Genomic DNA, 12940 nt, shown 5'->3' with positions numbered 1-12940 from the left:
AATGAGATTAATAACCTTGTATTTACCTGGGTTGTTGTGGAAATGGTACTGGTTAATGTAAAATAGCTAGCACAAGGTCTAGGACATCTTAAGTGCTCAACAAATGCTTTTTCTCTTCTTCCTCTATGAGAATATGATGCAATTCATTTTCACTTTTTTATATGCTCTCTATAGGAATAGACAAATATGCTCTCAAAAACAGCAAGTTTTGAATTGAATTATTTACTCTAGAAGCAGTTTTACAGTCTTAAATACAAAAGAAGAAAAAGGACAATATAAATCATTTGCTAGGTTATGGGCAAAAGAAAGTATGTGGAAACCGACCAAGACTGAATTTGTGAATCAGTTGAAATATAAATAAATGACAATAGCTTTATTTTTCCTGCAGGAAGATATACAATATGTTTAAATTTTATAAAGTATATTTTATATTGTATATCCCTTATGCAGGAGAAACCAAGAACTTTGTCTATATAAAGTTTCCTATGTATAACAACCAACAGAATGTTGAAAAAAATGGTTATCGTAATTTATTATACTATTAAAATGAATTAAGCATAATTAGACCACTTACAAACTGTACCTCACTTAATTCATGCATTGCCTCTGTGACGATGATTTCACTGTTGTCAGTGTAAGTTGTGAAAATGGAGGGTTCTCATTATGTAGACATTCATCCACGGCATTTGTCACATAATTAGAAAAGCATATAGGTAACTTTCAAACCCAGAACATTCCTACCCCAAGCCATGTTCTCTCTCCAGCACCACATTGCCTTTCCTAGATGTTTTTTTGAGGATCACTGTAACTCGATCAGGAAGATAAATTTTACGATGTTTATTAATAAAAGCAAAGTTAGTCCTTTCTTTTACAGTGACTGTCATTCACCTGTGGTGCCAAGAACAGTTGTAATTGAACTGTACCCAATTCTAGAGGGATGCTTATGAGGGATGCTTATAAGGTGAAAAGGCAAATATTTAACAATGTCTGGGGCTCTGGTCCTGGCTAGTCAGAATGAATGCAGACCTCTGTTCTGGAGCACTTTGTCGAAGGTCATGAACTGTTTCAGGCATAACCTGGACACGTATCCTGTCCAAGTGAAGATTTCGTGGGAAGGACAGACCAGCACATGAGGGGTGTGAGGCAAGTCAGGAGGCTCAGTTATGAGTTTGCTTTTCCTTTTTTGAGTCATAAATTGACAAGCAGTATGGCCATACCTTTGAGTATTGGCAACACACCAGCCATAAAGAGACTGTTCAAGAAAAATACCTTGGATGGAATTAGCAAAATTCTAATTATAGCTGCTTATCAATGGTGAGACTGTAAGTGACTTTTAGTTTCTTCTTTACCGTTATAACTAATTCACTCAGCATGTATTTATTGAAAGCCTCCTATAGAGCAGGCACTCCTAGGCCCCTGTATTTCAGAAGGCAATCAGACAAGGCAGTGTTCCAGTTGTGTGTGTGTGTGTGTGTGTGTGTGTGTGTGTGTGTGTGTGTGTTGTTTTGTTTTGTTTTCTGCTCTTTCTACATTTGTGGTCAGAAAATGTTTAACGGAATTAAGGAATTTAAGTGTATCAAATAGTTGAGTGGTAAGACGAAGAGAGGACCTGAGAAAAATTAATCCTGTGCTTAAAAGGTTACATTATATTTTATGAAAATATATGGCCAAAGCTGAGAAGTTTTTATTTGTGGACTCCGATACCACATCAAGTGACAGAAGAGTTAGCTTTAGGGGGACTAAGAGTCTGCTCTGGTCAAGATTGTTGTGAGAATTCTCACTGGATTTTAATAGAACATCATGCTCTTTCTGTGTAGCTTCTTATTTCTAAATGAGTTTTGCTAGGGGAAAAATGAACAAGTCTGATTTTAGGAATTGGTGAAGATTTTCAGTACTGAGGGTTCAAATGCTGGCCTTCCCATGTTCTTGGAACCTAGTTATTTGTTGTTTTCTTTTTTATTCAATATTGTTAGCAAGGAAGAAGGAGGGGAGGGAAATTGGAAGTAAAGTCAGAGAGAGACTGCATGTCCTTAGACAAAGAGGAAATTGCACAAGACAAACAAGTCTTGACGAACCAGTTCCACGTGTACTTGGGTCTAGTACCGTTCAGCCCAAATATTCAGAATCTGTCACATCACACATATTTAAGCTCCTTATATTGATTAGCCTGCTTTATACTGACAGAAGGAATTCCATTAATTACATTTTTGTAAGATGCTAACCGGAAAAAGAAAGAAAGAAGGTAGCTTTCTCTGGGCATGGAAATGTAAAGTGTTCCACATTCGTGGCTCCTGCTAATTGTAGAACCTGTTCTGCGAGGTTTCTATTTCTACCTCATGTATAGTGATGTTGCAATACTCTGTGGGAAAGGCACATAATGCTCAAGGATGTTGCTGAAAATAAATCTGGAGAATGGAAGACCGTCTTTAGTGGTACTCGGGTGTTATCTACATTGGCAATCTCAGAAGCCTTGCTCTGATAAACTGTGGTTTCAGCCAGGTCTTCTTTTGAGAAGGCTTTAAATCTTTATCTCTTCTGAGGAAAACAATACTTGGAATTCCTTTTTGTTCTCCATATTCGGACATACTTACCTTCATTTGTGTCCGGAATTGACCTCTTTCCCCGACCCCATCTCCATGAGCCCCCACCCACTAAAGTACAGTGAAGTGATTTTTAAAACTTTTTAAGTAATAACCATTTTTCCACATAAAATTGAACTTGATGGCTCAAATTATAAAACAGATATAGAATGGACTTCCCTGGTGAGGGCCTCTCTTTCCATATCTCCATGAAGCATAATTTGAAAACCTGGAATAATGGAAAGAGCACGTGACCAGGAGTAAGAATCACAGTCACTCAATTCCACTCAATAATTCAGCTCAATATAACAGTTACTGAACATGTCAGTGTGCCAAGCATTACAAATGCTAAGGAAAAAAGACACTCTAGAAACTTAACTTCAAGTGTAGGAAAAAGCAGATATAGGAAAAAGTGTAGTAAAGCGTCGTAGATGCTTTGGCAGATTTCTAAACAAGGCCAGTGTTACTTGTCAACCACTCTGGGCCTTGTTTTCTATAAATTTGAAATAAATAACTTGGAACAAACTACACATAGAATCTAACCTCTTTGAGGAGCGCCTGGGTGGCTCAGTCAGTTAAGCATCTGACCCTTGATCTCAGCTCATGCCTCAATCTCAGGGTCATGAGTTCAAGCCCTGCACTGGGCTCCACACTGGGCATGGAGCCTACTTAAAAAAAAAAAAAAAGAATCTAACCTCTTTGAGATGCAAACTTTACGATTCTGTCACTCTGTGCCATTGACTTTGGATCACAAGGAAAAGCCATTGGAAATGGACATGAGGAAATAAATGGAAGTTCAAGGTGGCAGCATGTGTATCTTTGAAATTTAAAGTAAAGTATGTCATTATAGTCAGAGAGGCAGGAGTAAAAAAATAAATACAATGTATGGTTGCTAAGGAACAGAAGTCTGCAGTATCATCTTCAACTTTTCCATAATATTCCTCCTACCTCCATGACTCATGTGAAAGCTGGCCTTACCCTGCTCACAAAATGCCCTTCTCCAATGGAGGCCTCTCCTCCTACCCCATCCCCAACCTAGTTTCACAGGACCAGGGGAAGAGTTGATAAACTGTACACACGGAGGGGTAAAAAGAACATAGGTGGTTTGTACTTCTTGTACAATGTGTACTTTGTGGGAAATAAATGTGCTTTATAATCCATTTCCACAGACAATTAGTGTTAACACTTTGGTAAATATTCTTTTGGACACTATGTATATAGAACTATCATATATCGGATTCATCTAGCTACTTATCATATATGCACAATATATAAACATTTATACATATATAAAATATATACTATAAATTTCTGTATCTTCATCTACATCTATATTTATAGTGACACATCCTTCTAAGTGAAATGGCTTTCCCTTTATACATGTTCATTTTTAAAGCATTTTCACTTTTACATTAAGGCAGTTTAATATGCTCCCTGTCCTCTTTACCATCACGTGGTCTCTGTCACCCTGCTCACTCTGAGCCTTCGTTCCTTAGTCCTTCCACGTTAGCTCATGCCAAACCTTTCACCACCGATTACAATAAAATGACTAATGATTGCTTGTCACTTTCATGGCTTATAATATAATTTTTTTATAAGTCACTGATTCATGGAGTCCTTCAGAGATGCCTGCCTGTTCTTGAAATTCTTATTCCCATTCTTCGGTCTTGAACTGGATGTCAACTCCTCAACCCCTTTCTCATCCTTTGCTATCCAGAAAGGGGTCAAGTTCAGAGAATGCTTCTGGAAGAACAAAGTCCCTGAATTGAGGCCGTAAAGCATTTAGCCTCTCCATCTCACATTTCTATCATTTGGAGCCTGCTCTTTAGTCTATGGGGCAAAATGTGAGCCAGTGGGACAAATCTTGCTGATGACTCAGGGCAATGTGATGGTTTATTTGATTGTGTTTTATTGAAATTTGAATGGGTTTAGATGGACCGAGCACTTAGTAGTTTAGAGTAAGGCTCAGCCTTTCCTGCTGTATTTCTATTAGGCCACATGTGTACCTACCTACCTGAGAGGACCTTGAGGTCACTTCCACTGGGTGCTTCTGCTTTGCTCTTTTTCTCAGATCTTGGCATATGTAAAAACCCCTTCTTCTTTCCAGGGCTACTTGATAGATTTGTGTCAGGGTACTGTGCAAACCTCCTTGATGCTCAGCCGACTCTTCAGGTCTAGTCTAATTGCCCGAGTTCATAATTTGGGTTTGCATCTTTTCTAAAACTGGCTGTGCAGTGAGATACGGTCTTTCCAGCATCCCACTTCCTTTTCAGGCCCTCACTGCAAGCTCAGAGCCTCCTACTGTAAACCCGGGAGAAACTACCGGCTTGTCGTAATGATTGAGTCCATTGATAATGTTAATCACTTGGTATTTTCAAAATTACTTACTTTCTAAAATCTGGTCTTTGAGGAATAATTTACATTAAGTGAAATCTACAGATTCTAGGTGTATTTTGATCACCTTTGAAAATGACAGGGGTGCCTGGGTGGCTCAGTCAGTTAAGTGTCTGCCTTTGGCTCAGGTCATGATCTGAGGGTCCTGGGATTGAGCCCCGCATCGGGCTTCCTGCTCAGCGGGGACCCTGCTTCTCCCTCTCCCACTCCCTCAGCTTGTGTTCCCTCTTTCTCTCTGTCAAATAAATAAATAAAATCTCCAAAAAAAAGAAAGAAAAGAAAATGACATAAACTTGTATAGCCACATCTCCTGTTAAAATATAGAATATTTTCATAACTTCCATGCCACCCGCCAGTTACCACAGCCCCAGAAGCAACCACTATTCTAATTTTTCAAAGTTAGCTACTTTTATTATTAATTTTGTTTTATTAAGTTTAGTAGGGATTAGTAAGTGGTAATTTCCTTCCTTCTTTGATGTTCGGCATACTGATTTTTTTTTTTTTTAAGAGAAAGAGTAGTTGGGGAGGGGCAGAGGGAGAGGGGGAGAGAGAATCCCAAGCAGGCTCCACACTCAGCACAGAGCCTGACACAGGACTTGACCTCACAACCCTGAGATCATGACCTGAGCCAAAATTAAGTAGGTCACCTAAATGACTGAGCCACCCAGGCACCCCGGCATACTGACCAATTACTGTACATACCCTCTTTCTAACTAAAAAATTTTTAAAAGTGAGAATATTGATTCACTTGAGAGTTTAAATTATCTGTGAATAAAATAAATATATCTCAAGCTGAGAATGGATTTTTAACAGAAAGCCTCGTTTATTATTGAAATTCAAAGTAAAAACATTTGTGAAAGTTACAATTACACCAAAGCCAGTTTTCAGGCTCACAAAACCAAGATTACCTTTATTTCTTAGATTATCTGGGAGATGCTTCTAGACAAAGTTTATGCTGGAAGATAAATTAAGAAATGACTACGTGATACATTTAAACTTTAAACCTTGACTGAGATCAGTGATAACTAGAGTTTTATTGCACATTCTATGTCATGTACTGTATGAAAGACTTTAAGTCCCAGGCTTATAATTACTGAATGTTATAGTTGCTTATTTAACACAATGCTGTTTGTCCCTTCAGTTTTCCTTCCATAATAAATTATTTCTCTGTGTCTTTCTTTCAATATACTTCCTTTATGTTCCACTTATTTTTTAAGTTCTAGATCTCCCTGTTGGTAGCAATGATTATGGCCAACTATTTTTTATAGCAGATCCAGTATTTGGAAAACCTCATTTATCTTCCTGTCAGTGGAGCTTGGCTATCTCGATTCTTTTAGTCTTATCTACTCTCTTAAAACTTTATAGAAAATCAGTAGATAGCACGTATAGTAGGCCTGGGGGGTGGGAATTAAAAATATGAAGACTATATGGACAATAACTAGCAGGAGTTTCAGTCCTGACTGCCATTTATTGACTATATGATCTCGGACACAGTAAGTTTATACCTTTGTTTCAAAAATCTGATGATAGTAATACCTGCCGTATCTACTTGTGTTATGAAAGTAACAAAATTAAATCATATGTGAGAAATCTTTGTACATTTTGAAGTGTAATAAAAATGTAAGTTAATGTGATTATGAACATTGTATTTTCTAACCAATTGTCAGGGCTGATTTCTAATTATAAATAAAAAAAGACAACAAAACCTCAGAATCATCTTCCCTGGCATTCTTTTGCATTGAAAGCAGGAAGAGAATAAATGCAGACTGAGAAGAACACCTCATTCCTTTGCTCTATACTGCTTGTGATGGTGGTGGTGTTTTTCCAAAAGCATGTGTTTCTATGTTTGCACTATAATTTTTCCTTCATTATAACTCTTATTACAATGTAAGTTAACTTTATTTAGATGACTGTCTCTCTCTACTAGATAAGTAGATCCCTGAGGTTAGAGTGCCTTGCCCAAAATAAGAGAACAGCAAATGGATGGATGGATGGATGGATGGATGGATGGATGGATGGTTAGATGGACGAATCATACCACAGTTTTTAAGAATGCACCTGTGAGGTCTTAATGATGTTTGCAAAGTCTTGAATTCTGTAAGATGAAGCCCACTTACTAGAAAGAAAGCGATTTTTCTCTTAACTGCTTACACAGAAAATCCAGCTAATGGTTCAGGCATTTCTTTATTTTTCCATTGAGTCCTCTCTAGTCCATGCTGAGTTCACCTAGAATATTCACCCAGGAGCGTCTTCTCTCGTCTTTTTCTTTTCCACCATGGTAACCTTGTGTTTTTCCTCTCTCTCTCTCTCCCACCCCATTGCTTTCTCGGATCCTGGAGGAGTAGCATCTAGTCTTTATTGTCATTCCTGACTGGAGAAGTCTTTCTTTAGGTCTTTTATATGATTTTAAAGAGGCATATACAAGTCAAAAGGGACAATATATATTTACCTCACTAATATTGACCTTCTCTTATAGCATCACTTTGATGGGCCAGGATAGCAAAGGCCTATGCTTATTTAATCCGTGGGAAAAAAATTACTCTCTAGGAGTTTGTGCTGACAGCAGTGTACAGAGACAGGGAGGATAGGATGAGGGAAAAATGAAAGTCCAATTATATAAATTTAATACGAATTTATTTTAATAATTTAATAATATGGTAGAAATGCATTAATCCAAAAAAGAAAAGCAATGATGAAAGAATGTGATGTGGTTGGGCAAATAATAATAATGATAATGATAATAATAATAATATTATCATCTATAGCCACAGTCTTCTTGGAGTTTTGGAAAAGGAGAAGAAGTACACTGACCTATACTTGGGACCTTATTGAATGGGAAGAAGAGGAGGTAAGATGTTAAGAAACCAGGAGACAGGGAAACTGGGATAACATATGAAGCAGAAAATTATTCACTGTCCTTAACATCCAAGCTGGAAGCAGCTAAACACCATTAGGTTTTCCTTTGATTTTTTTTACACAGGATTTCTTATTTCGTGAAGTTAAGACATCATTGATGAAGTAATGTAATTTTTTTCAAAGCACTTCCATGATATTTCTTAAAATTACATTAGTGGAAAATTGTGTTAATTAAAATATAGTTTAGGGTTTATTTGGAAAATAATTTGCATTTTATTTTTTAAAAGTTACTTCTTTTCCAAGACTTGCTATAAAAGTAGGCCAAAATCCAGGAATTTTGTTCCAACTCTTGGATGATTTTTTTTTAATTTATGACTTTGATAGGTAGGTAACTTTAGTTTCTCTTACAGGAAACGCTTCGTCCCCAGTTTGAAGCCAAGTATTACAAGATGGAGAGAGTGAATCCCATCAGTGGAAAACCTGAGCCACATCAGCCTTCCTCAGACAAAATCACTCGTCTTCTTGTTTCTATCTCAGGAATATTCTTCATGGTAAAGTACAACCATCAATATCAGAATGTTGTGGAATTCCACATTTAGAAGGAAGTTCTAAGATACCAACTCATTTTGTGACCCTCAGGGTCAAAGCATATCCAATTCAGTACATTTAATACATACTATTAAACAATAGTATCACGGCAAGTCATGGAGTGATTACAAAGGGAGTTTGGGCATATCTTTAAATAAATACTCTTTGGAAGAAACAAAGATCATCTAAGATAAAATGGAAATTATATGAGTTGCCCTGATGAATTAAAACTAAGCATTCCACTTGAAAGTGGAAATTTGAACAGTTTAAATCTTATAACATGTATTTTGACTCTAATGTAACTCAATTCCTTAAAGGAAAAAAATTGAATTTATGTATCCTTTCTTGGAAAAGCAAATTCCTTTAGCTCTGAGGCGGGGGGGGTGGGGTGCAGTATCTTGGTCTATGGTATTGCTTTTGTTTTGTCAATTATGCAAAATACAGATGTCTTCTCTGGTCTCCCATATTGTAGATTTCTTTGGTGATCACTGCAGTGTTTGCTGTTGTGGTGTATCGCCTAGTTGTCATGGAACAGTTTGCATCATTCAAGTGGAATTTCATCAAACAACACTGGCAGTTTGCAACATCAGCTGCTGCTGTCTGTATCAATTTTGTAATCATTATGGCCCTGAATCTTGTAAGTGTTTACAGTTTTCAAAAGGTTAAAAGACATGGGTAGGGGAGAGGTCTGTGTTTCCTTCATGCTTGGATTGTATTTACAGGAAGACAAAATGAGCCCAACCCACATTTTCATCAATGGCAACTCAGTTTAGTGGAAAAAAATTCATCTATGCGGTTTGGATGATGGGTTTTTTTTAAATTAAAATCAATAAACAGTTGTACTGTCTTCCTTGTCCTTTGAGTTTATAGTCTTGATGAGTGAAAATTTCCATTCATTGAGTGTCTGGTGTGTGCTAGAAAAAGTGCTATATTCTTTTCATTCAAATAAGGGATTTTTTGGTTCAAAAAACTGAACCGCAGTGGAGAATCTGTTACAAAAGTATAGGAAAATCTGTTTGAAATAGAAGGCTTGTTACTTCCAAGGCCTCATGTGAAATAGAAAATAGACAGCTACTCCATTTTTCTTTCTCTGGGTCTAAGCATTTTTCTCCTTCCTTCCTCCCTCCCTTCCTTCCTCCCTCCCTTCCTTCCTTGCTTCCTTCCTTCCTTCCTTCCTTCCTTTTTTTTTCAGTACCTTCCGTTTGCATGTCTGCTCTGTTCTATCATTAAATGTCTGTCTTTGCTTAACCATGACCCGTCTTTCTTTCATGCTATGGTATTGCAATGATTTTGTTACCTTCTTTGGTTCTAACTATGCGACCATGTTGGTTTCTATAGCCTATTTAACTGAGATCATCCAGTATTTCAATGTACTAATTTTTCAGAGAGAGCTTCTGATCACATACACTGATTGACTCGTGAACTCTAGGGCTGAGAGGGCATTATTGTGTCTACATAGGCCCACATCTTCAGCAACGTCTATGGGTGGGATCCTATTTTCTCTGAAGACAAGAGGCATTGATTGGCACATTTAGGGTAATAATCTCTTTCCTTTAATTCTTCCAACAATGCCACAAGGCCAGTATCTGGAAAGCTTAAATAACTTGCCCCAAATCAGACATACACTAAGTGTTAATGCTGGTATATTTACATCATGCAATGTCTGAAGATAGCTAAGCAATACACAAATAATGCTGTTTATATTATGTACAAGTAATGTGCATTTGGGTCTATATGTGGATTGACACTGATGTTACATGTGTAGCCTGGACAGGGCTAGGACCATTTAAAATAATCAGAAAAGTGAAAAGTCACTGTGGTAAATGTTTTAACGCAAGGATGATAGTTAATATCTCCTACTGGAGTCTGCTTTCTTCAGATTTGTTTTGCTCTGTAGAAGGAAACTACTGTTCGCAGTATCTCCAAGTAAACCACACAATATTTTAAATTTATGTCCTTGACTCATAGATTAAAGTAAATAAGAAACATTGAAAAAATATAATACAAGGATGGGCTGGCATGGCTGGTAGTGTGTGTAAGGTACTATAGGTTGCACATTACACAAAGTCCCCACATTGATGGGGGAGCCATTCACAGAATAGATATTGTAGATTTTTATATTTTATGGTTATACTCTTCCGGTAGATTGTGAAAGATCTTGTTTCTAACAAAATCAATTGTTTATGACAATTTTCCACTAAACAGAGGTTATTGGGGTTGGCTTCATTATCTGAGGAAAGGAGGCTAAATAGTTGATGTGTTTATTTCTAGGTAACAATAGCAATCAACCAGTCTGATCTTAAATGGACTCAATTTCTTATCCATAGTCGGCTGGTTGACATAAAAATGACTGGTCATAGTCCTGCTATCTAGGATCTTATAGTCTCGTGGAGACATAGGACGCAATGAGGAATGAATGCATCATCGTGGAAGCACAAAATGCTCTGAGTAAAATGGGAAAGAAGCTATCAATTGTATGTGAAGTGGGGAGGGGGAGTCATGATGATGTATCAGAAGACTCAAAGCAAAGAGGAAAGGGTACTTTGATGAGCCAAGAAAGAGCAGAAAGTGGACTGTCGTGTGAGGAAATTTAACCCACAAATGTACAGAACCACAGAAGTGCATGTTCTTTGTCCTAAGGAAATGGTGAGGAGTGTCTATAAAACATAAATTTATGGGAGAATGAGGAAAAAGAGATTAGAAAAGTAAATTAGTGCTTCACTGTGGAGATCTGGAATACCATGTAAAGAATTTGGACATCATTTTTTTTTCTTATAGGCAGTGGGGAGCCAATATAATAATATTATTATTAATATAATATATTAATATAAAATAAAATATATAATATATTTATATAGTTTAAAATATATTTTATTTTAAAAATATATCTGATAAAGATAGTATCAAAAATCAAACTAAAGAGCAATTATAGCCACACAGGTAAAAATCCCAAGTACACAGAAAAATGTTCTCAGGAGCTCTACACTCAGCGTGGAGTCTTCTTGTCCCCTCCCTCTGCTCCTCCCCCGTCCCCTGCTTGCGTGTTCTGTCTCTCAAATAAATAAATACATAAAATCTTTTTTAAAAAATTAAAAAAATGTTATCAGGAGTTATCTCTGCAAAGTATAGGTGATTTTTCTTTACATATTAAACATGTAGTTTGCATTTTCAAATTTTTTACAATAAGCCCATATTACCATTTAAAACTAGTAAGAGGTAAACATTTGATATTAATTTCTGATATTTTAAAGAAATCAATGATGGCAGTCCAAGATTTGTGTAGAAGGATAGGATTTGTATTGTATTATTACTTAGAGTAGTAAAAATTGGTGAGAGACCCCCTAAATGAACAACTATAAGAGAATATTAATTTAAATTCTATATAATGGAGCATCATGTACCCAATTAAAATGCTACTCTAACATTATTTAAGGACATGACATGCAGTTACGTAATAAGGATACATAACTACACTTGATTCCCATTGGAACACATCTGCATTTTGAAACTATAAGGAGTAACAATAAAATGTTAACAGTGGTTATCTCTCAGTAGTGGGATACTATTTGATTTAATGTAACTTTTTTGGGTTCTTTCAAATATTTATCTCTATATGTAGACTTTGATTTATAATCAGAAAAAAATAACCTTTACTTTTAAAACATTCTACCATGATATAAAGTTCGGAATAAATTAGAAATGGAATGTACTTTATTTTTACTCTATATATGAGTCAGCCATATAACCACAGCCACCAAGATGGCAACTTTGGCTCACTTTTTAAATTTGGTCTTTCACCAAGTAGAGAAAAGGTTTATCAGTGGGCAAGCAGCATGCCTGAACTCTCTCTCTCTCTCTCTCTCTCTCACACACACACACACACACACACACACACTATTCCTACGTGAGCCCTCTCCCTTCCCCTGCCCTCCTAATACTGCCCAGGCTCTCACCACTTTGTGGTGCCAGTTGCTCAACTTAATGTCCTGATAAAAAACAGTGGACATTGGTTGCAGGCAAAGCAAAGATTTGCTCTTGATCTGTGTGATCCTGGCCATACCATATAATAGCTTTGAGTTTTAAGTTTTTTGATCTTTCATATGAGGGTGATAAAACTAATGCATAGGGGTACTGAAAGATTAAATGAGATCCTCTAACAAATAAATGGTGCTCAATAAATGTTAACCTTTTTCCTATTTGCTTCTTTTCAATTTTTAAAAATTATTTCTCTTTAAAAGCCTCCTATTCTCTTTCTTGCAAAATACCAACATTTTCTTTATTTTTTTTGCTTTCTCTTCATCTTTAAATCATAGAATTTATTTATTAACCTTCAGTCCCAGTTATCCAAATGCCAATTATCATTTCTTTGGTCTGTCTGAATTCTTCAGACCACATCTGCATTTATTTATAATTTCTTCAATGTTTTTTCTTTAATTGTTACCTGTTGCCCATTTATAAATTTTTAAATACTCAGAGTTGTCTGTAGAAAGAGAATCACATCTAAGATGTTGTTTATGTCTTTT

General features: G+C 36.4%; 1 protein-coding gene across 3 annotated transcripts in view; it reads left to right on the top strand.

Annotated features, from left to right (window-relative positions):
• Window positions 1–12940, top strand: part of ANO3 (anoctamin 3) — a 440613-nt gene that overhangs the window by 386108 nt on the left and 41565 nt on the right. For all 3 annotated transcript variants that reach the window (XM_025879336.2, XM_073904837.1, XM_073904838.1), the window contains 3 exons: window positions 7739–7821; window positions 8240–8380; window positions 8890–9054. In XM_025879336.2, the coding sequence (XP_025735121.1) occupies window positions 7739–7821; window positions 8240–8380; window positions 8890–9054 (389 nt within the window). The remainder of the gene's footprint in view (window positions 1–7738; window positions 7822–8239; window positions 8381–8889; window positions 9055–12940) is intronic.

Source organism: Callorhinus ursinus, unplaced genomic scaffold (assembly GCF_003265705.2).
Source record: "Callorhinus ursinus isolate GAN/ISIS: 27379988/994484 unplaced genomic scaffold, GSC_fseal_2.0 scaffold21, whole genome shotgun sequence".
Taxonomy (NCBI): domain Eukaryota; kingdom Metazoa; phylum Chordata; class Mammalia; order Carnivora; family Otariidae; genus Callorhinus; species Callorhinus ursinus.
Note: the sequence above shows the minus strand (reverse complement) of the source record. Positions and strands in the feature narration are given on the sequence as shown.